The sequence below is a fragment of the Falco cherrug genome, chromosome 6 (assembly GCF_023634085.1).
Source record: "Falco cherrug isolate bFalChe1 chromosome 6, bFalChe1.pri, whole genome shotgun sequence".
Lineage (NCBI taxonomy): Eukaryota > Metazoa > Chordata > Aves > Falconiformes > Falconidae > Falco > Falco cherrug.
In genome coordinates, this window is record NC_073702.1 from 78,807,648 (window position 1) to 78,831,059 (window position 23,412).

At 37.4% G+C, this 23,412-nt stretch overlaps 1 protein-coding gene across 3 annotated transcripts in view; it reads left to right on the top strand.

The window, feature by feature from the left end:
- The window catches only part of ITSN2 (intersectin 2), an 88,438-nt gene that overhangs the window by 38,172 nt on the left and 26,854 nt on the right, over positions 1 to 23,412 (top strand). For all 3 annotated transcript variants that reach the window (XM_055714213.1, XM_055714214.1, XM_005441580.4), the window contains exons 7-27: positions 129 to 225; positions 1,785 to 1,927; positions 3,209 to 3,272; positions 5,010 to 5,147; positions 5,254 to 5,339; positions 6,345 to 6,607; positions 7,303 to 7,452; positions 7,681 to 7,821; positions 8,614 to 8,701; positions 9,302 to 9,441; positions 12,162 to 12,298; positions 14,278 to 14,723; positions 15,858 to 15,979; positions 17,665 to 17,840; positions 18,128 to 18,272; positions 18,746 to 18,951; positions 19,765 to 19,829; positions 20,746 to 20,912; positions 21,244 to 21,289; positions 21,472 to 21,593; positions 23,244 to 23,340. In XM_055714213.1, coding sequence (XP_055570188.1) covers positions 129 to 225; positions 1,785 to 1,927; positions 3,209 to 3,272; positions 5,010 to 5,147; positions 5,254 to 5,339; positions 6,345 to 6,607; positions 7,303 to 7,452; positions 7,681 to 7,821; positions 8,614 to 8,701; positions 9,302 to 9,441; positions 12,162 to 12,298; positions 14,278 to 14,723; positions 15,858 to 15,979; positions 17,665 to 17,840; positions 18,128 to 18,272; positions 18,746 to 18,951; positions 19,765 to 19,829; positions 20,746 to 20,912; positions 21,244 to 21,289; positions 21,472 to 21,593; positions 23,244 to 23,340 — 3,039 coding nt within the window. The remainder of the gene's footprint in view (positions 1 to 128; positions 226 to 1,784; positions 1,928 to 3,208; positions 3,273 to 5,009; positions 5,148 to 5,253; positions 5,340 to 6,344; positions 6,608 to 7,302; positions 7,453 to 7,680; positions 7,822 to 8,613; positions 8,702 to 9,301; positions 9,442 to 12,161; positions 12,299 to 14,277; positions 14,724 to 15,857; positions 15,980 to 17,664; positions 17,841 to 18,127; positions 18,273 to 18,745; positions 18,952 to 19,764; positions 19,830 to 20,745; positions 20,913 to 21,243; positions 21,290 to 21,471; positions 21,594 to 23,243; positions 23,341 to 23,412) is intronic.

A 23,412-nucleotide genomic window follows, 5' to 3' on the forward strand; every position in this document is an offset into this window, starting at 1 on the left:
ATCTTAACAACAAGGCGCTGATTAGCTTTTCTTACTTCTGTCAAAGCCTTGAGTGTTTATTACGAAGTTTTACCTTCTACCCAGTTGTTTTACAGTTTTTGGTGGTTTTTTTTGTTTGTTTGTTTCAGCACTGCCTCATACTGGTTCTTTAGGTCCCATGGCAGGAGGGTTTGGTGGTACTAGTATACAGAAGGCACAGTCATTGATCGATTTAGGATCTAGCAGGTATGAAAGTTAATTTTAAAATGGTTGTGTCTTAAACTTGAGTAGCATACCTTCCAAAACTTAAAGAGCATTTCTATTTTCAAAGCATATTCATTAAAAATGAGTCCATCTGATATAATCTACAAAGTCTGAATATAGATTGTTTTGATATGCACAATAATCTTTTCAATAAATCTGATAAAACTATCTGAAGTAGGAGAGGAGTTCAAATGGGAGAAAGTGGCGCCGAAAAGAATGTACCTCATTAGTAAATAGAAGTAAAACTTACCAAGTGGTTATAAAAGCAATGTTCGAGGATTGATGGGCTTGTTCATTATAGAGGGCACTGTGTAGTTAGCAGGCATGTAAGAATAGTATTGGTTATAAATATTTATGTGTGAGTTTGTTTTATGAATAATAGAAGATTATGAATCTTTATTATCAGCTGCTCAGTTTCACTGGGTTTAGAGCTTTGCCATAGATGAAGTGAGGGACTAGGCTGAGGCCTAGATGCTAGCTGGGCATCCCGGGAGCAGTCTCCCAAAAGGCAGTCCAGAGAGCATCTCCGCCCCAGCTCAGCTCCAGGAGGTGACCCAGAAGTGCTCGCACCTCTTGGCTGCTGATACAAGGCCTGAGGATGAACACATGTCAGACTCTGGGCTCCTCATACAGGCAGACAGACACCCGATGTTAGCAGACGTTCGATAAGATGGTGGTAGGCATGCTGTGTGCCTGTAATAATATTTTTTGTTTGTTTTTTTTTAATTGGAAGGCTTTCTTTGCTGGTGTTAGTGTTACAAAGTAGCTCTTCTTCAATGTTGCTGTTGACAGCATTTCCACCATTGCCTTATCTAATTCAATGCAAAGGATGTCTATCCAGCATCTCGCCAGAAAGGTTTTGTTTCTGTCAGCATTCTTTGTTGCCTTGCATACCTGCAAATAGCTTTTTACTTGACAGAGTAGGGGATTACCTTAAACAAGGCAAGCTGGATGCACCTGGTTTTGTCTGATCTTCAAAGGTGGGATGCTGTGAAAATATGCTGGGAGTTGCAGGCAGAATTTTTACAGGTCCATCGGCACTATTCTGCAGAAACTGAATGACTTGGAAAACTTCCATTCAGCCTGTCGTTGTCACTAATAGAAGAGGTAGGGGTGTAATACAGTGGCTTTAGAACCTGCTTTTGGTTGTGAGTTTATCAGATACATTTTTATGCTCATGGTTATTCATTTACATACCTCTTAAAGTTATTTAGATATCTGTCCAGTGCTTCATAGCCCTTGTAAACATTCTTACAAAAGCTGAGTTTTCCTCCAGTAGTATTATGCAGTGGTGACTGATTAATTATGCAACATAAGTGCCTGTGATACCAAGGGAACAGGATCTTGAAATGTGTCCCTACTTTCACAGTAAAACTCCATCTTAGTGATGAAAATATAGCAAGTTAGCAGAAGTAAAACTTTGTGGAAGTTGTTTCATATTACCCACAGATGCCATATATTTTTCTGTTCCAATACCTGTTTATTAAGCCAAGAAACTTAGAGTTCTTTCTTTATCTTTGTATATGTGTGTTGTATTACAGCTCAAATTCTTCATCTAGTGCTTCATTAGCTGGGAATTCACCAAAGATTGCATCCTCAGACTGGGCGGTTCCTCAGGCCTCCAGATTAAAGTACAGACAGAAATTTAACAGTCTTGATAAAAGTATGAGTGGATATTTATCAGGTGAGTATGGCATTTGATACAGAGGGGGGAGAATGAGCAGTCTTTTCTGCCTTTGGAGTGTCACAGGCTGAGGGGTGAAATCCCAGCTTGGGATTTGACTGCCATATGAAATAAAAGCTGACATTGTTTGACATTCAGACATACTCAGGAAAGCGTGGGTTTCAGCTAGTGGTTCCAGTCAGCCAAGAAGTGGAAATACCATCAGTTTATTGGCTTGGGCTCTGTGTTAGACCTGGAGGAGGAGCCTGAGGAAGCAGCAGTCTCCCCAGGCAGAGTGGGGAGGCTACAGCAGGAGACAAGAAGAAAATAGTGGCAGTGGTGGGATCTAACTAGAAGAGCCTGAGAACCAAAAGGCTGGGGAAGTTAGCCCCATGAAGTCAGCCGTCATTTTTCAAGCATCACTCTTTGGACTGAGACTCCTTCTTAAGACTTTGTAAAATGGGGAACATACCATGATTGGTTTTGTGCCCTGTGCTCCTATGTATATTTGTTAGTAATTGCTTAGATATTTGGGCTTTATCTTTTCAAAGAAAGTGATTCAGGAAAGACGCTGCAGTACTGCAGCCATGTTTGGAATTTTTCAGAAGTAATTTAAGGTAGTTATTCTTGGTTGACTTTCAGTGATATTTATGCCATACCACAGCATTATGGTGGTTTCAAAAGACTAAATGCAAAGTTAATACAAGAGTAGAGTTTTAAAAAACTGGATTACTCACTGTAATGCAGTGATTGGAGCCCGGGATGAGCAGTTATTAGTTGTAAAGTTAGTATGTATTTTGAATAAGCACTTACCTAGCTTACAAAAAAAAGGAGGACAGTTCTCTGTTTCTAAAAAGGGACTCGGTGCTTTTTATCTTGCTCAGTTGATTTTTGGCCTGAAGGTTTAATTGACCTGCCTAGAAAGGTATATGGTTCTTTTCTATCAAAGGAAAACCAACAGCTTTCCAGCATGCTAGCTCAAGGTTTAGGTAGACAGTCAGCTGTGCTTTTTTAACAGCTGTGAGGATTACCGTAAATATGCGTTTTTCATGTGAGCTTTTCTAGTAGGTGCTCTGAGGGGGGGCGGGGGGTGGAGGGAGGGAAGTACACAAGAATACTTAATATCATTATCGTGTTCCTGTTGTTAAGCCTGGAAATAAAGCCAACTGTTAGCCTCTGATGAAAATGGATTAGATTAATATGAACTGGGGCATGTTTATTTTTAATGACCCACTTCTTGCTACATGTGAATCTTTGTTCAAAGTGTTTCTTTTTATTAAAACCTTTTACACTTTCACTAAGGATTTCAAGCAAGGAATGCCCTTCTGCAATCAAACCTTTCACAGACTCAGTTGGCTACTATTTGGTAAGTTTAGTTACTGATTATGAATTCACTGTTTGTGGTGTTGAAAGGATATGTACTTTATTTAATAAGAAATGATAAAGGGACACCATAGATCTAAAATCATAAACTGAAACTAAGCTACTTCTTAAACTAGTTCGTTCATTAGTAACAGTTTGAGAAGACACCATGACATATTATAATTTTTCACTCTTTGCATTTGTTCGTTGAACTCCATATAGTACAGATACTAATTTCAGTTTCTCATTCAGTGATGAACTAGTTCAGCTGAGATGAGGGCTTGTTAATTTTAAAAGTAGGATTCTGAAATCAAGCTTGTTAGTTTTTAGTTTTACTGCGGTCCCCGTAAAGATATCTACATCTTACATATCTGTTAAGACATGCCTTTACTCTGGTGATGGAAATGGTTACAGTTGTTTGAAGGCTTGAATAATATGCCCTGCTAGATATGGTAATTTGGATTATGCCTTCAGACATAACTCAGATGTTATACATAAAATTTAATGGCCCAGCAGAATTCACAGTACCTTTTTCTGAGTTCCCTTTCTTCTTCGTCTTTGTCGCAGGGCAGTCATTTGTTTGTCTTTAGAAGCAGCAAGCTGAAATATTCCTTGTATTTGTTCAGCTTGTTTGGTTGCATGCTGTGAAGGTAGAAATGGAGTGTCAGGTTGTATTCCCCCACTCGGGAGCATGGGGAAATGAAGCAGGTGTGTAGCGACTGTTTTCCTTCTGGGTGCCTAGCCTGAAGATAGCCCTAGCCAATGCAAGGAGCTCTGTGTACCCACGTAGAGAGATTAACGGCCCAAATTTCAGTTTTGCCCAAAGCAAGATATTACTAGTGGTTCTACTGGGGTGCTGCATTCATGGTAATTACTGTAATAATAGTACTGTTACGTGTGAATTGTGCTTGTCTGTGAATGTAATAAAGTCTTATTTCATCATTTTCTTTTGTTTTTCACTGTGGTGCTGGGGTTTTTTGTTTGGTTGGATGGTTTCTTTTTGGTTTTAGTAGGGGTTTTTTTAACTGTTCTTCTTAAACAAGCAGTTACTTTATTAAACGTTTCACTGAAGTGCAGTCTAAGGATGCATTCCTGCAGTTGTGTCTACATAGATAGTTCTTGGAGAAAGGTTCCTGCTTTCCTGCCTGCATCTCTGGTTTCCCACACATACCTCCACCACCCTGGTTGTGTGGGAAGCATTTTGTAGACTAACAATACAATTGTGTGGTTTGCCTTCTCTGTAGAGGGGGTGGGTGATCCTTTTCCTACCCGTGGAGGGTACTGTGGGGCAGCTTGTGTCTTCGTTGTACTGTTGAAGGAGACACAAGGGGTGGTGGTGGAAATTTTATGCAAAGGTTCGTGTTGTAGAATTTCATGTAATTCTGTATAATGTTTGCTTTTGTTTGAAAAAAAAACAACACTTGAAAAAGTGGTTTCTAGCATTTTGAGCTGCTTAAGAACAGTCCTGGTTTCTCTTCTCAGCTCTTCTCTTAGTGATGCAATAATTCAAGATATGTCTTCTTGCTGTATTTTATGAAAACATCTGAATAGCAGTGCATTATTAAAGAAAATAATAGATCCCTTCATCAGCTATTCATGTTATTAATTGTAGTTATTTTTGCCAGAACATTTTACAGGAATTCTCTATTTAAAAATATATATTTACAGTAAATTTTCAGCTGTCATTTGTGAGTGGCTGTGATGTTTGGTTCTAATTATTATTGCTGTTAAAACTGTGCAGGTCACTAGCTGATGTTGATGGAGATGGACAGCTCAAAGCTGATGAGTTTGTGTTAGCCATGCACCTAACTGATATGGCCAAGGCCGGACAACCTCTGCCACTAACTCTGCCTCTCGAACTGGTGCCACCTTCTTTCAGGTATGTCACCGAGGAGAGTGAAACACAATATATTTTCAATGGAAGTGTTTTATACAAAGAAAACTGTGTTATTTCTCTAACAACGGTGGGGGTTTTTTCCCTCCAGAAGTGGAAAATATACTGAAAATATAAATGGAACCCTGCCATCTTACCAGCCTGTGCAAGAGGAGGAACCACAGAAAAAACAGCCAGGTAAAATAGGGTTCACATTCTTAATGTATAGGGCTGTCTTTGAAGAGCACTGAAACCTTTGGAAAGTGGAAGATACAATCCGATCCCTAGGGAGCTTCACTTCAGGAGCTAGATCCCTTTTAACGTGGATGGCAGGAAGGTCATTAAGTGGATGTAGTCAGCCTATTACATCTAATAGAATTGAGAAGGCAGAGATAGGGGCTATTTTTAGCTGTAGGAAAGGAAAAGTGTGGTGATTAGTGATGTATTTTTGCAAAGAAATCATTCATGGCCAAATACTGCCATGCTACTGCAACTTTTTTTTTCCATTTAAAGTTCCTGGCATTACTTTGTTCTGAACATTTTGAAAGCGAGGAGTTCCAATGTAGTTTAATTCTCAGAAAAGTAGATGCAGTTTGCACGTAACATAGATTGTACTATTGACTCCCTGATGCTACCAGCAAAGGTTGCTTGCATGCACACTGCGAGACACGACTTGCCTGTCTTTTTGGAAGGGTGGTTGCTGGGAGCCTAAACCATTCCTTTGTATCTCTTTTGATCATATAGTGCAGGAATTGAGCTTGATCCTGTCTTGTTTTCTGCTGTTTTTAACTCCAGGAGCTCTTACTGGGAACACCCTTAAAAACCAAGATCTTTCTCTGTGTGTTAATGTTTCTTGCACAGTAAAACCTTTTTAACAGAAGGTAGTCTTCTCCTAGATTATAAAAGGAGGTCTTTTGAATTTTGGAGGAAACAAGTAATTTTCATGGTCTGTTTTAAACTACAACACTTTATTCCAATTGCAAAAAAACAAAAAAAAAACACCAAAAAAAAAAAACTTAGGAAAACTTAAAGTTATTTTTGAAAAGAAAAATAATACTTTAACAAATATAAAATGCTTCTATCATCCATGACCCAACAACCTGAGCTTGCCAAAAAGAAAGTATCTTTAGTGGCATGACTGAGGTAGTACTTTGAGAGCAGTGTTTTGCACAGGACAGAAATAACCACCTTTCCTTATTTTAGTGACATTTGAGGACAAAAGGAAAGCCAACTACGAGAGAGGAAACATGGAGCTGGAAAAACGCCGTCAGGTCCTTTTGGAGCAGCAGCAGAGAGAGGCTGAACGTAAGGCTCAGAAAGAAAGAGAAGAACAAGAGCGAAGAGAGAGGGAACGTCAGGAACAGGAACGGAAAAAACAACTCGAAATGGAAAGGCAACTGGAGAGACAACGAGAGTTGGAAAGACAAAGGGAAGAAGAAAGGAGGAAAGAAATAGAAAGGCGGGAGGTTGTTTTCTTGAAATTATTTTTTAATGCTTGAAGGAATATGTACATGCATACAGTATCTATTTAACAGTGCATTCAGGATTTGAATGCTGGCTTTAGTCCTGTCTCCTCGCATGGCCTTTGGCAGGTTGTCTTGGAAAGAGAACACAGTTTCTGTTTGGAAACATTGCGTCTTATAAATTAATCAAGTGTTGGTATAGGTTGAAGATTTTTCAGATACTTCATAGGCCAGATGAGGTTTTCTTGGACAGATTTCTTGGGTTTGTGCAAAAGTCCGTACCAAACAAGATTGTACAGAATTCGTAATGGATAATATTTTGACAGTTGAACTTGAGACAAATTTGCATCTACTTGGTGTTGCAGCGCACGCATAAGATATTTTATGTAGTTTTGTGAAATACTCAAGGGAGGTTATGAGCAATATTTGCCCATGTGCTCATTTGTGGGCAGTATTTCAAGCTAATTAGACTTTGTCTTTGAATTACGTAGCTTTTCTTCATCCAGAGTTCAGAGTATGGCATGAAGAATCTTACAGGATCACTTCCTCCATTCTTTGATGCTCTATATAAAAGCACTTTAAAAAAGAAATACGTTGGTTGCTGTTATGCTATTTAGAAATAGAGCATGTTATATTAAATCATAGTCTCCAAGTTCTGTGTCTCCACTGGAATTTAAGGTAATGGAACTTTTCTGCAGGCAGCAAAGCAAGAACTTGAGCGCCAGCGACGATTGGAATGGGAGAGAATTCGTCGCCACGAACTTCTTAATCAACGTAACAGGGAACAAGAAGAAATTGTCAAGTTGACCTCTAAAAAGAAGAGCCTTAATCTTGAATTAGAAGCCCTGGTAAGACGGAAATTTCACTACAATCTTGAAATACAGTATTTTAAAGTAGGCAAATCTGAGAGTCTATGTTAATGGTCTGTTAGGAGTTTCATTCCATTTTGAATGAGGAATCTAAAGCAGATATTTTGGGTTGTTTTACAGAATTGATCATAAAATACTTGCCCACAGATTTAGTGGAGAGGAAATTTTTGCCGTATGTGGTATAATTTGCCTTTGATTTCTTTCTAGACGGACAAACATCAGCAAATCTCAGGCAGATTGGAGGATATTCGAAGCAAAAAGCAAATTCGAAAAACTGAACTGGAGGCTTTAGATAAGAAATATGACCAAGGAATCATGGAAGTCAAGCAACTACAACAGCAGCTTCAGGTATATAACTTTCTGTAGTTTTCCTTTACTTCCTATTCTGTGTTTCCATAATGCTGTTGATAATACATTCCCGTAGGGAGGAATAGTGAATCAGTTTGATTATAGTGAAGAGAGGAAATCAGCAAGGCTATCAACATTGCAGTGTTTTACTTTTTTTTTTGTTGTATGTGCTGCAACAAGCTGATAGTTGAATGAGGTCAGTAGTTAAAACCTTAGCTGTTCTTTTGTGAACCAATAATAGTGACTTCTCTTTAATTATGAATTCTTTTATGGCTCCAGACTCAAATTTTGGAGGAATGTTTTCCTGAATGTAGAGCAAGATGTCTTTGGGTTGAATTATCTTGTTGCTCTTTTTTTAATCTCTTTGAATAGCAAGACATGAATTACTTCAAATTAGTTGACTACCATAAATCATCCTCTGCTGTATTTTTATGTAATGCTCGTGCATGTCAGGAAACTTCTTTTCATGTTCCTGTGTGTCACAGAAAGTTACTGGTTTTTGTTAGGCTTGGGGCCATCAACTTACATGTTCTCATGATTATATTTACACTTTTAACATGCCTGTTAATTTTTTGTCCAACTGTGTTAATGTTTTTGGGTGAAAAAGCATTCAGCTTTAATAGTATTTATATTGAGGGTATAGAAGTAATTTTTTTCCTCTATCCCATAATGATGACTTGTATCCATGTTTCATTAATGTGAATTGAAGTTATGTTTGAAAATTCATCCGTTTTTACTTACTGATTTATAAAAAGTAATAAAAATTTGTTATGTTCTCTTCAATATCTACAGGAATATCAGAGTAAACTAATCTATTTAGTTCCTGAAAAGCAGTTGTTAAGTGAAAGAATTAAAAGTGCTCAACTTGAAAACACTCAGAGTAAGTGCCTGCACATGAATTCTCTTCTGTTTGCACTGCTGGCTTTTCATCATTTATTAAAAAATTGAAGGATACAGAAGTGTTAATCGCACTTTCACTTTTATATCTTTTCAGTTAGTGCCATGTTAGCATTGTTTCGTCTGCATTCCATTATTTCCTTCCTGCTCTAAACAAGGGGCAAACAGACACTTTTGTGAGAAAGCACAGATTTTGCTTGAAACTATTGATTTATACAGACTATACAGCCCACAGATATTATTACACCTTGTCTTTTTTGGTAGTGTAAGCTCAAGAGAGTTCATTTATGTAAAATCTACACTGGTCTTCACATCAAATCACACTAGAAGTCCCTATCTAGAAGTTTGCTATGGATTAGTCTGATACTACAAAATACAACTTGTAATTTATTCTGTACGTATTACATGTAGTGCATGTGTGTCTCAGTTGGGGGTTGGAGCCATTTCTTCTTTGTGCTGTATGTGCGTAGGAAGGTAAATCAAGGAGTTTTGAGGGAAGAGTTTGGGAATGCGTGTATATTAGGAAAATAATAATTTGTGAAAACAGAAATCCTTGTAAAATGGTTTGTTTTTCCTTGTGCAGGTACAGGAATCAGTTCAGTGCACAAGAAGTCCCTAGAAAAGGAAGAATTATGCCAAAGACTTAAGGATCAACTGGATGCCCTTGAGAAAGAAACTGCTTCTAAACTTGCTGAGATGGATGCATTTAACAGCCAGCTTAAGGTACCTGCATTATCTAAATTCTTAGTCTTAGACCAGTAAGCAGTATCTTTATGTCTCTGTCCAGTCATAAGGATTGGTGGCACTTCTACCAGGCCTCCAAAAAGCTTTCCCCAACTTCCAATGTCAAATAAGGTCTTGGAGTAAATAATGCAATAAACATGCACTTAAAACTGTTGCTAATATACTAAAATGTGAATCTCTTGCTAATCGTTGCTTTGCATGAATCAACTTGCTCACTCTCAACTTTGACCTTCTAGAACTCATTTTGATTTCGCATTGAAGTTTTTCAGGCTCTTGCAAATTCTGTTCTTACAGTGCTGAGGTTATATTGGCTACTATTTTTGAATTGTGGATGGAACATTTCACTTTTATTGAAAGAAGTACATGGTTTCCTAGTACATTGTACAAGATCTGGTAGCAGGCTTAAGTATTGTCCTAAAAGTAAGCACAGACCACTTATCTGTGTAGAAGTTAAGACATAACGACCACTGGCCCTGAAGGTGTTTTTGTTTCAGAGGCAGCTCTTGACTTGCCTAAAAATGCATGCAACTCTCAGGCAGGGTAGCGTGCATCCACTTAACTTTATTTACTAGCTTACTCTTAGTGGCACTGATGTGAACTTTATTCTTAAGTAATGGATTTATGCTGGGCCAGTGTGAGGGCTCTGCACTCTCCAATAAAAAGAGCACAAAGTAAAATTTGTAGGTGTTTAAGGAGTTTCTTTTATTTTAAAAAAATGGCTACGTATAGCATGTATTTTTAGTTACTTGTTTATTGCATGGCTTGCTATGTTCAGTGGCTGCATCCACAGTTCAGTCTTCCCTAAAATATGTTTTTCAAAATACAGTACAGAGATTAATTGGCTTTTTATCTACCTTATCTTACAGTGTGAGAATATGGATGATTCTGTTCTTCAGTGCCTTTTGTCTCTGCTAAGCTGTCTCAACAACCTCTTCCTCTTACTTAAGGTTATTTTCTAATCTTTGGCTCTTTTGGTTTTTAATTATTTCGCAATTTTCTCTGCTTACCCTTTCTGTTTGGTTGTACAACTTCTATTAAATAATTTTTCCTAAAAGAAAATCAATAGGCTCTTTCTCTTTCTGCTAGCTTTTACATCCTTCTAAAGACTTAAAATTTTCTTACCTGCTTAGAAATCTAAACTGCAAAATACTGATAGCCATTTTATTTCTTAATAGACTATGTTCATCAATTTGGTTTATTCAGTTATTTTTTTCTTTTTAGTTAAGGTAACATCAACCAAAAAAACACTGTCTTAGATGGAAATAGTGTCTTCTCCCACTTTTCCATCTGTTGTTCTCTACCTGTGTCCATACATCTTAAGCTGTGACTCAGATATACAAATTCTCATCTAAGTTTTAAAAGTCTAGACATAACATCATTATACAGAATATGGTATATGATATGGCAAACGTAACGCTATTAAACCTCCAGATTAACCCAGTACTAAAACCTACTTGCTGTTTTTCCTCAACACTGCTTTTGTCTGTTGGGGTCCGAAATCTGACTTCAAGAATAATTGAGAGGGGCGCGCAGACCAGAGTTACTTACTGACCTTTCCATTTTGCATAAAGGTTCTTCTGTCCTTAAATCAAAGGTGCAATTTTTTTTTGATGCAGGTTGTTTCCACAGTGTTCCTCAATATCTATGCAAAATGAGAATTCTCAGCTGAATATGTTTGCAGAAAAATTGTAGTCAATTGCTTGATTTAGTTTATTGCTACAGAGACTTTCGCTGACACAGAAACCTTGTTATCTTGCCCTTTTCATATAAATTGTACAATAGCTCTTATGCAACGTGATTATTGGCAGAGGTGCATATTGTAGCAGGAATGGGTCATTCTTAATTGCTTTATTTGCATTTATGAGATCAGATATGAAAAGTCAGAGTATACCTGTTGCATTGCTTAGTGTGTCTCAATGAGAATCCTAAGGAAAAAATAATGTAATGTCTTACAGGTGTTTTGTGACTTGGTGAAGTACAATCTAAAGTAATTCTATTACTGTTGGTTTTTTAATTCTGTACACATAATTATCCCAAAGATTCATGCAGATTTTTCTGCTGTGAAAAAGTTGTTATCAGAGGGAGATGCAATAGGAATTAAAGGATGTGCTCAAAAGAAAAAGAGTAAAATTGTGATATTTACAAATACAGGAAAACTCCAGTCTGATTTAGTGTCTTTAGGCTGTGGCCTCCCACAGTGATAAACCTGCTGGATATTTTTATAAGTTTTTTTTTTTATTTAAATATGAGACTGATCATTCGGAAAGCATTGCAAAGGCAAGCACCCTACTGAAGGGGTGCGTTCTCAGGTTTATGGTATTGTGTTGACTTTCACTTGAAGTCTCCTTCCTTGTAGTTATTCAAAATATACTACCTTGCCTTCTGTGCCCTTAGATAATGTTGTGTTTGAACACTCAGTTTTATATCTTTCCTTTTCCTCTGTCGTAATAGCCATTTCCAGCAGGTGTATGGCTGGAAGGGCTCTTTGAAAGTCTAAGTTACATCAAAGGCTTTGCAAATCTGCCATCCTTTTATATTTGTGTTTATTTTACTTTCTTTGCAGTGACCTTCAAGGACTATTAATAACTTAATATTACTTTGTCCATTTGTATTAAAACTTGGTTCACAAAGCATTAAAATGCCTGGATGCTTTTCTCGAAAGACTGGCTTTGATGTACTTCATTGTGTTTCCTCCTTAGGACCTGAGAGAAAGTTACAGCACACAGCAGTTAGCCTTGGAGCAGCTCCACAGGATCAAGCAGGACAAAATAAAAGAAGTAGAAAAAAAAAGAGCTGAACTTGCACAGAAAAAGCGACTGGAAGATGAGGCTGCAAGGTACCATGTCTGAATGTATCAATGTTGCAGTTCTTAAAGCAAAATAATGCTGAGGTGACTTTTAAGATGCTGATTGTATTAAACGAGAGGTCTAATAAGTAAAAATCCATCCTATTGAGTTGCCTTAGAGGAAGCATATGGAGTACCACTGATACAAGATGATTTGAATTTTCTCTTTCTGATCTGTTTTTGTCTTTTGTTTTAAAAAAGGTCAGATGCCATGGATAAATAAACCAAGTAGGCACTTTTGCTATTAAGATTTTTAGCTCCTTCAATAGATAATCCTCACACAATCTAAAATTCCTCATATATTCTGCCTTGTTTTGCTGGCCTCAAAACATCTGACCTATTTCCTTAAAAGCACTTCTGACTGAGCAGTTAACTAGTTTTTTGTCATGTATATCCAGACAGATTGATACTTAAGATAATAGGAAGGGCATTGACTATTTAATTCCTGTATTATTCTTGAAAGCTGGATGAGTGAGTAATTTCTGAGGTTTAGATTTGGTTCCTTTTTTAGGAGGACAATGAGAAAATTCAAATAAGTCTTTGAGAGGATCATCCCTTCATGTATATGGTCTTGTTTTTGCTCAGTCCAGCCTTGTATGAAGCACTCAAACTTTTGCTGTCCTCAGCTCTTGGTTTTTTGTGATCTTGTTCCCAGCTAGTTTTGTTTTCTTTTGTTTCACTGATTAGGAAAACATGGTTTCTAGGGTCTGATTCTGGCTGTCTTAAGATGCCACTCTGCTTTTCCTCTCTTCCAACCTTCTGCTATCAGCTACCTAGTTTACCCTTAGCAGCCCTGTAGTGAAACAGTGCCAGGGAGAGGGCGGGTGGGTGCTCTCAGTGGCCAGTCCTCAGCTGTGGAATTGCTTTGGTGTGCTGGTTTTGACTGCTCTCCTCATTCAGAGGATTGCCGTGTTTTGTCTTTTTAATTTGAGAGAGATTTTCAGTGATTCATATTTTCTTTGACTGCTTGTAAGTGAAGCAGAGCTAGTGACCTCGTAGTGCGTGTGATTCAAGGTCTTAACTCATGACAGCGTATTTCTACAATAGCGTTGATGGTGTTTCGTAACATTTGTAACGGTCCCTTTAAGAAAACTGTATGCTGTGCGTACAGTGATATCCTGTTAATTTTTCTGTTGAATCTGTATGTTAGATTAACAGCATTATTGCACAGCTCTTACTAGATCCTGTCATGCTCTTGAAAACACAATAAAATGGCCATCAAATGAGTGGACGCCCCCAGTTACTTGATGAAGCAGTCTTCTCTAGGCGTGGACCTGAACAATCTCTTCAGAAGGTGGCCCAAAGGGTTAGGTCCCGCTCTTTTCAGAAGGAAGATCTTGGACAGCTAAAAATAAATGATTTTTAAATGTGTTGAATTGGATAATAACTTTTTTGGAGAGATGCACAGGCTAGAATCAGGGCAGAGAATACAGTCAGACGTCTGGTTTCTGTCTGCTGAAGAGTGTGGCCATGGTGGGGATAAGCGTATTGAATAGATTACAACTGCTGAAGGCAAAAAGTTCAAGCAGCAAAAATCAGTATGCAAAGGGTATTTATATGTATGTACCAGAGTGAAATTTTGTTATTAATCTGTTTGGAAATCTTAGTTTCCAATCTTGGCTACTACTTTGGTGGACAGCATAAAAAACACGTTTCTTCAATTAACGGTACACTTCTGCTTACCTATCCTGATGAGCAAGAAGTGCCCATGGAAGCACTGTGCAAGTAACCCTGTGGCAGTGTTTCTGTACCAAGAATGTAAATCCATTTGTTATTTGTATGTGAAATATACTGGCAGTCATGTTTAGTCAAAGCATGGCCTCCCATCGAAGAGCTTACACCGGGAGAGGAGAGTGGTCAATATCATGGACTGAGTTTTACTGACAAGTGCAGTCAATTACTCTATGATCATAATCTCATTCATTTTTGTATGAATGTTCTCCTACTTCTCTTTTACTCTTTTCTTTCAGGAAAGCAAAACGGGAGAAGGAGAACAGATGGCAGGAAAACATCCGAAGGGAAGAGGAAGAGAAAAAGAAGCGATTGGAGGAAGAGCGCATGCAGGAAAAAGTTCAAGAAAAGCTGAAAGCTGAAGAAGCCATTGCTCTGATGAGAGAAAGGGAAAATAAACAACAGCTTCATGCAGATGAGGAAAAAAGCAGGCAAGCCACGATCTTTAGGGAGACAGAACAACAAAGGCAGAGGCAACTGGAAGAAGATAAAAGAAAGCAAGAACAAATAGCAAAAGAAGCTGAGGAGAGGCGTAAGCAGAACGAAGAAATAAAGAAGACAAAAGAAGTGACCAGCTCTCAAGAGGTGGAGAAACGTACTTCTAAATTAAGCGTAAATGAGAAATTTGCAGATCTGTTGAAACCAACAGAGGGTAAAAATCTTAAACCACCCTGGAAAAATGAAGGTAATCTTAGTCTGTTAGATTTTTGCTTTAATGGTTCTTATTTTCCTGAGAGTTATTTCTTTCTTTAAATGCATTACTGTTAATGTGACACTATGGCAGGCTTATTGTCTAGAATACTACTTAAAAAAATCAAACTAGCAATGTTTCATGTCTTTAGTTTTTAATAATCCTGTTAAGTTGGGTTACTTCTGTCAGTTTTCAGCACCTGTAACTCTGATGACCAATATTCCAGTGATCATGGTCAACACATCCCAGATTCTGGAAACAGTAATATTTTAGCTTTTTCCTAAGGCCTGCACTTGCTGTCATTAAAGCAGAATGCTAATATGGAGGAGTTTTGTTCAGTAATGAGTGGATGGGTAGGTAACATTCAGTGAAGCATTTTATTAACATTGAAATCTAGTTTATTTCTGCACTATATTGAATCATCTTATTAAATAACAAAAAACTGAATGACTAGACCTAACTGTAGTTGCGTGACTTAAAAAAAATACTGGTTTAACAGTATTTTTGCTAAAGGCGCTTTTGATTAGTTCCATCCTTCGTTAGTTCTTTTCAGTTTTATTAGCCACTTTTATCACAGAGTTCACTAAGAACCAATTTAGAACAGTGCTGAAAGATATTTGCACACTTCAGCTATACCTTGTAAAACATTCACTGTTAGCAACATCAGTCACAGACTTGGAGAACAGAGATACAAAGGAAATGGAAATGATATTTTGCTATTCTAGGTTTCTAAGAAAAATCTTCACACATGCTGTTGAATACTTATTGTTGCAACTGTGGTATCTTTTCAACTTGGAAAATTATAATTGCCTTAAGACTATATTAAGTTTAGTCAGGTTTAGCCAGGCAGTTTGACAAGGAAAGATGAGAAAGTAAAGGTGTAATTTTTTTCACTTCAGAAATCAATGCGTTTTATTGCCTATGTCATATTTACTATGATTAGCATGTTAAACTCTTGTATGCATCCCATCGTCCTGCTGTAGCTGGTGATCTCTGAGTATTTGCATAGTGCCTGGGGCAAGAACTGTTCTCTTGTATTCATACCTGTTGCTTAGAATGATTGGGCTCCAACAAAGTGCATGTCTTTCAGCTGTATCAAAATGGTAACTAGTTTTCTTACCCTTTCAGGCAATGCTGTTAGTGTCTCAGAGTCTAGGAATCCAGTTGCCTTGGTAAATTACAGAGCTTTATATCCATTTGAAGCAAGGAATCATGATGAAATGAGCTTTAATACTGGCGATATAATTCAGGTAAGATTTGCCATTCGTGTTTGACTTGCAGAAATCACACACACGCACCCTCTTCCCCAGCCTTGACATACACGAGGTCTTAAGTGTCAAAAGCATTACATTAATAGATTTTGAGGCTAAGGCTTACTCAGAATTTAAATTGGATTGCTTTTTAAAAACAGCTGAAATTAGAATTAGTTCAGCCAAAATCTTTGTTTGGATCTTACACATCCTATAGGTGTTGAGAATCTGTTTAAAATAACATAGTGAATGCTAAACAGACTTCTAAAGTTAGTAGGTCAGGAATGATACGGTGGTTGCAGTGCGTTGTACGTGTACAGGTTGGCCTCTAAGTGCCTGCTTGAAATATAAGCATAGTAAATAGAGGCATGAATTATTAATTAATAGCAATTAAATGAAAATAAAACAACTTATTTAACAAGTAGATGTGAATGGTTCTTCAGAATCTTAATATAATTTTCTAATGTCTTGTTGACATAGGCTGGTTAACCTCACCATAATATTATTAGCTGGTCCTTTATGAATGCTCCCTCAGGCAGATATCTGTAGTAGTTTATTCTGTGTCCGTTCTTTGTAGCACTTTTCTGGATTCAGCTGAATATGCTATCTATAATATTACAGCAGGACCATAAGATGGGAAATGTTTTTTGGCGTCTCAGTTGAAATCTGTGTCCCTTCATGTGATTACGTCCCTTGACAGCATACAAGTGTTTGAAAGCATGTGCCTTCAGGTGGACTTGTGAAAACTGATTTACAGCCGTGGCAGTACAATTATTTATGTATCTAATATATGTATAGTTTCTCCTCATTTAGACTGTAAAGAATATAGGTAGTTGAAAAGGGAGAATTTACAAAGCAATGTGGTACAAAGTATTAAAACACTTAAGTATTAGCCTTCAGTTTGGCAGTGTTAAATCATTTATTTATATTTTCCTACCAATGAAGCATTGAAGAGGGAACAAGAGAAGCAGGTTTTGCTTTGGCTTCCTTCTCAGATATAATTAACTGTCATAACTACTGATAACTCATTTTAGAAATAGACTAACAGCTGCCACTGCCTCCTCTTAAACCCTAAACCTCAACTAAGCTAACTAGGTGATAGTATTTTATGAGCTGCAAATTTTTAGCTAATTTTGACTAATTTGCAGCATAATGGAGGCTTCAGTATTGCTATGAACATTTAAGGATGCTCTATACTTAATTGTATAATAAATATCAGAATTTTTGGACGTGTTTTGGATGCAAATGACACTGTTAATTATATCTGTAAGCAAAACTACAGCAGTTGTTTCCGTGAGCTGATAAGTTTGCCAGCCGCTGCCTCTTGGCTGCACATTTGGCACAATACAACACAATGCACTGTAATTTTTGGCAAGCCAGAACAGCTCCAGGTATAGTACCTGATCCCCGGTGTGCCTATTTGGAGCCTGTTTGAAGGAATATGTTGTGTTTGAGGCCTGTCTCTACCTGTGTCTAAAAGCTGTGCAGTTGCATCATCGCCCTGTTTGTTGAACAGTGCAAAACCAGGTCCATTCTGAAAGGGAAGAGAATGAAAATGCTGCTTCTTGTATGTGTGCTGCTTGCACTGCTCAATTCAGAGTGCCAGCAGGTGCTGACATGCTGGATACCCTGTTTGTTTTATGCTGCTAATTGCATTTTCTTTGTGTTTATCCTCCTGTCCATAGGTTGATGAAAAAACTGTGGGAGAGCCTGGTTGGCTTTATGGGAGTTTTCAAGGACATTTTGGTTGGTTTCCATGCAATTATGTAGAAAAAATACCAGAAGGAGAAAAATCTTTATCTCCTAAGAAGGCCTTACTTCCTCCTACAGTATCATTATCTACTACCTCAACTGCTTCAGAGTGAGTTTTTGTTGTGTTTCTGTTAAAACTGCTTTTCCTAAATTTAGCTAACACATAATATGCTGTATAGCTTAATTTGGTGTTTGTTTTTAAAATACAAATGCAAAAAACTTACTGAAGAACCTACCTGAAAGTCTTACCTTGGAAATTTAGGTATTTGACAACTCTGCTTTGCATTGTATAGAATATCTGTTTTCTGTATGTTAAAATAAAAAAGGTTATTCTATTTGAGGTACTTTTAACACATTACAATTTTTATTTGAAATATGCCTGTATTCAATTTGCAGACCACTTTCATCAAGTAAATCTGCAGAAGAATCTGACTACCAAAATATACCTTTTTCTAGCCTGAATGTTAATACAGCATGGCAACAGAAATCAGCTTTTACTCGCACTGTATCCCCTGGATCTGTTTCACCCATTCATGGACAGGTATATTGTGTGAGAGTGGAGAACTTGCTGTATTTTAGATTCATGTTAATGAAACAGATTTAAAGAAAAGACAAAACACAACTTTTCTAATACTGGGTGCACTGAACAGGCTAGAGGATAAAGAAGCGAGTCTGAATGCTCCACTAGTGTGCACTGACATAATTCCGTATCTTTCCAGGAACCACTGAGCAAGAAGACTCATGCAATATGTTTCATAATTCTAAAATGACTTTCACCTATAACTAGACACACCAGATGTTTGTAACAAATAAGAAACAGAGTTGAGAGATTGTTCTTCAATCAATGGTTTATATACATCTGTGTAAAAAAATATAAATTATTCAGCCATCAGTTAGGAATGAAGTTGTTTAAATTTCAATAAAGGATACATCAATGTTTGTTCGTTTGTTTTTAACACATGCACCAGTTTGGGGTAGTGTGGCCAATCAACATCTCCGCTTCTGTCTTAACAGGGGCAGCCTGTCGAGAACTTAAAAGCACAAGCACTTTGCTCTTGGACTGCAAAAAAAGAAAACCACTTGAATTTTTCAAAAAATGATATTATTACTGTCCTGGAGCAACAGGAAAACTGGTGGTTTGGGGAGGTACATGGAGGAAGGGGTTGGTTTCCAAAATCGTATGTCAAGCTCTTACCTGGGAGTGAAATCAAGAAAGAGGAGTAAGTGTGACTTCTGGTTTTGGTTTATTCAACAGCTTACAAAAAAAGGTGGTTTAGAGTAACACAATTCTTGCAGTGCTTTAAAGTGCAGAACATAAATACCATTTACAATTTACACCATGCCATTTTAAGCTTCTATTATTTCATTCTGGCAAGCCAAGTAATGTTGGTCTCACTACTGTGTAAACAGACGGTCTTTCAAGGCTGAGTGCTGTGAAAAATCCGTGGTGTTTGATTATTCATCAAGTGCCAGACTCTGTTTTAGTTCATTACTGAGTCAGCTCTCTTGCAGTGTACTTGTGTTCTGCCTCTGAAGGTGCCAATTTCGAAATGACCTACAAATATTTGTAATCTCTTAACTTGCATCTTGCAGAAGTAGTGTATTTTTCTGTGCTTGAAAAAATCATTATTCTAATGCTGCAAGGTAACTGTTCCTTACTGCTGGGATGACTGTACCATTGTATGTGAATTGTTCTTTTCACTGGTTATGATAAAAATTCTTAGAAATTCTCTAGAATGACAGAATTTAGACAATCTTTAATTTGTATTTCTTTTGGATAGCATAATTTGCAAATATATCCTCTCATCTTTCATCACGTTTCTTTTTTGAAGTGGTGTGCTCTTGGATGCATTCATATCTTAAATATCAGTAATACCTGTCACTGTTTGACAGTCAGGAAAGCCTTTGCAATTAATTCAGAGGCAATACCAACTTGGAGATAAGCAAAGTCTGGAGATATTAGTCTCACCCTAATAAAGAGATTTGGTTTTGCTCAAACTTTTAGTTACACAAACCTTTTTTTCTTTCTACAGGCCAGAAGCTATTTATGCAGCTGTGAACAAAAAGCCTAATACACAGCCTTACGCAGCAGGAGAGGGTAAGACAGCATGAAATATGCTACTTAATGGTACAGTCTGTTTCTGCTTAATGGCATGTGAATAAGCTTAAATATATGAAGAGCTTCTGAACAGGCCTTTTAATGCTTTTCCAGAAGAAACAGTACAAATGTTGAGCTACTGATACGAGAATTCTAAAACAGGAACTTAGTAAAACTTACAACTAATTCAGGTGGAGCATAGGCCTGGTTTTGTTTTTAAGAGTTCTGCTCAAGCATCAACTTATTTCTGAAAACCTAAATATGTCTCATATCCATAAGCCAAGTTCTCTTCCTGCTCTTCTCTACTGTATTATGCTATGCTCTAGAGATGTGAGGAGGGATTTTCAGTCTCCTGAGTGTGGATCATTCTCTTTCAATCAGTAGGGAGTACAGAGAACAAATACTACTGGAGAAAAAATTTGTGGAAAGCATTTTCTAAGCCTTTTAATCTAGTGTATCTCCATGCTTCCCCAATTACACATTAATTCCACTTGAGTCTTTTAATTTTTGCTGTTAGTCAGATAAGAGTGGTTTTAATCAGGTTTAGGTGTGTAATACACATTCTTGCTGTCAAACACAGAGGTAGGGTGGAATACTTAATGCAAGAGATGAGTTTTCAAGCCATGGTCTACAGGCCTGTGCTGATCCGCAGGATGATCATAGGTTAGTAACCCCCTGTGCCAAATTCATCTCTCTGTACACAGTTGTGTGCCTGTAATTCAGAGTTGTAAGCATGAGGCAAGCTGTGATTACCATCAGGCAAGTAGGTAGGTTGATTCACAAACTTGTGAAGACCTGATCTGTGTTATAAACACACTGATGAATGCTGGTATCAAAGATACCTTACTTGCGTCTAGCATACTTTTCTCTTCCTATCTGAAACTATTGTCGTCTTCTTTATATGTGCTGTTTGCAGAGTATGTTGCACTCTATTCGTACTCAAGCTCTGAGCCTGGTGACTTGACTTTCACGGAAGGTGAGGAAATCCTAGTGACCCAGAAAGAAGGGGAATGGTGGACTGGGAGCATTGATGGCAGAACTGGAATCTTTCCCTCCAATTATGTCAGACCAAAGGATCAAGAAGTGAGTTCATGTTCTGAGAATTAATGCACAATACTTTCTCTCAAATTTATTGTATTCCTAGTATTGATACTCTTAGATAGTAATTTTAAGCAGAGGTTAACGTGCTTGACAGAAGACAAAAGCCTACGTAGCTTATGCCCTAGCCTCTGAGACACAGTCACACTGTCTGTCTCTGTACAGATGATATTTTATAAATTGGTTAGGATGGTATTTTGTTAAATACAGGCTCAAAATTATAATCTCCATGTGCTTTTCTGTCCACATGCTTATAGTTGGTGTAAACTCCGCTGGTTTTATTGCACATTAAAAGCTTATTGTTGTGTCTTTGTAGGCTTCTAGTAATGCTGGCAAAACTGGAACAGTAAATAAGAAACCCGGTAAGTGCGTGATCGCTTTAATATCTGGGACTGTTTCTTAAGCGACTATGAGCATTTAGGTTCACAGCAGTGTTTTAACGGTGGCTAATGTTCTTGGCTGCAAGATATGTACCAGGATATTTCTGTGGATCTAGTTCTTGCTGTAATGATCATTGCATTTGTTGGTTTTTTTTATCTTTCAGAAATTGCTCAGGTTACTACAGCCTATGCTGCATCAGGAACTGAACAGCTTAGTCTTGCTCCAGGACAGCTAATACTTATTCTGAAGAAAAATTCTAGTGGATGGTGGCAAGGAGAGTTGCAGGTAGCTATTGAAGGAGAAATATTTGCAGCTTCATGAATGGCAATTACGTGATCTTAGGTTCAATTTGAGAAAACAACTAAGTATAGTGTTCCAAAAGCTGGCTAGAAAGTTACTTTCATTTTGTATAAACCATGTTTTGGGAGAAAAAGTTTTTAATTAAACCTTGGGTTGCTGGTTTTTTGGGGTGTTTTTTTTGGTTTTTTGTCACAGGAGAAGGTAAAACTGTCAATGAACATGTGCATGGGAGGGAGAAGATTGGTATTGACAGTTAATAAATTGGTTAGGATTTAATTAGTAAAAAATTAAATTGTAAAATTATTCTGTTGAAAGAATAGGAATTCTTGGATGTTGGAGTTGGAAGCTAGTTTCCTGTGAAGGTTGCTGTTCCCTCTTTTCTCTTTCCCTCACCTAGTGATGAATTTAAAGTCCCAAGGATTAAGGGTGCTTTTACATGACATTCTTCTTAAACTTCAGTTTTTGCAGCCCTGTGGATTTTGTCCACAATAGCCTTCATCTTTGCAACCAATGCAGAAAGTTAAATCATGATTTTATAATGTCTCTTTGTTACCCTTTAGCTTAATCTGCAGCGTTAGCCCGAGTTTAAACATGTTGCTTCCGATACTGAATGTTGTTTCCAATATTGGGATTGAACAGCATAATAGAAAGTTCTGTCTTCTTAATATCACTTAACTGGCCTTTCCCAAGGTATTCTACAGCCACACACGCTGTTTTGAGTGAATACTCTTGTTAACACCTATCTTCCCTCTTCAGCAGTTTTAACAGGGCTGATCTAACTGTTCAGCTAGCCTGCTTTACAGATACAGGACGAGAGATCACAGCGAGCCAGTTGAGAAATTGCTGCACTGAGTTTCTGTGAATTAACGACAGTGGAAAATTTATTCATAGTATGTGCAAAAAAATACAGAAAACAATGAAAAGTTTGTATTTTATAAAAAGTAGATCAGTGCTGGTTCAGGAAGAAGCCTCAAAGAATAATTTAAAAAGTGCAGGAAGAGAAACTAAGATACATAATTGTCAATTCTTGCTACTTTGAATTCCTTTTTTTGTTGTAGTAGAGCTCACTCTGCAGTTCCAGGTTTCTATCATCTTCTAAAATGTTGACTTTTACATCCTGACTTTTTATGTACTCTGAAGTATATTTGATTCTTCAGTATGTGCAGAGATCATCTTTACCTGTGGGACTGAAAAAGCAAAGATTAAAAAATGAGGAAAATCTTTTTGAACTCTCACACGCTGTACTAGGTAGGAAGAGATACAGAATACTTAGGTACTTACTTCGGTTCTGGGTATCGTGTTGGAGACTCCTGATACGGTGTGTAAGAATGTTCATAGGGTGAAGTTTCAGCCTTACAATTAAAGTGTACACTGAAATCATTAGCTGTGCTTGAAAATTTTGGATGAACTCATTTGCCAGAACATATTATGATGCAGCTTTATTTGAATGGGGTTGTTTTATCCTTTAGCCAGATATTTTTTCCTTTTGAGTTCTGTTTAGTATTTAGTTGGCGTTTGGAAGCCTGGCTTTTTGTCTCTTGTTGGTAAAACTGTGTGACACATTTGTTGCATTTCTTCCAATCTATAGACTATTTGGTTTCCTAATTGTGTAATAACCATTTTAAACATTCACAGGCAAGAGGGAAAAAGAGACAGAAAGGATGGTTCCCTGCCAGCCATGTGAAATTACTGGGTCTGAGCAGTGAGAGAACCACATCTGCTGCTCCCTCAGGTAAAAAAAAAAAAAAAAAGCTTTATGTTTTATTTACAGTATTTTATGTGACTGTTTCAATTGTTCAGATAC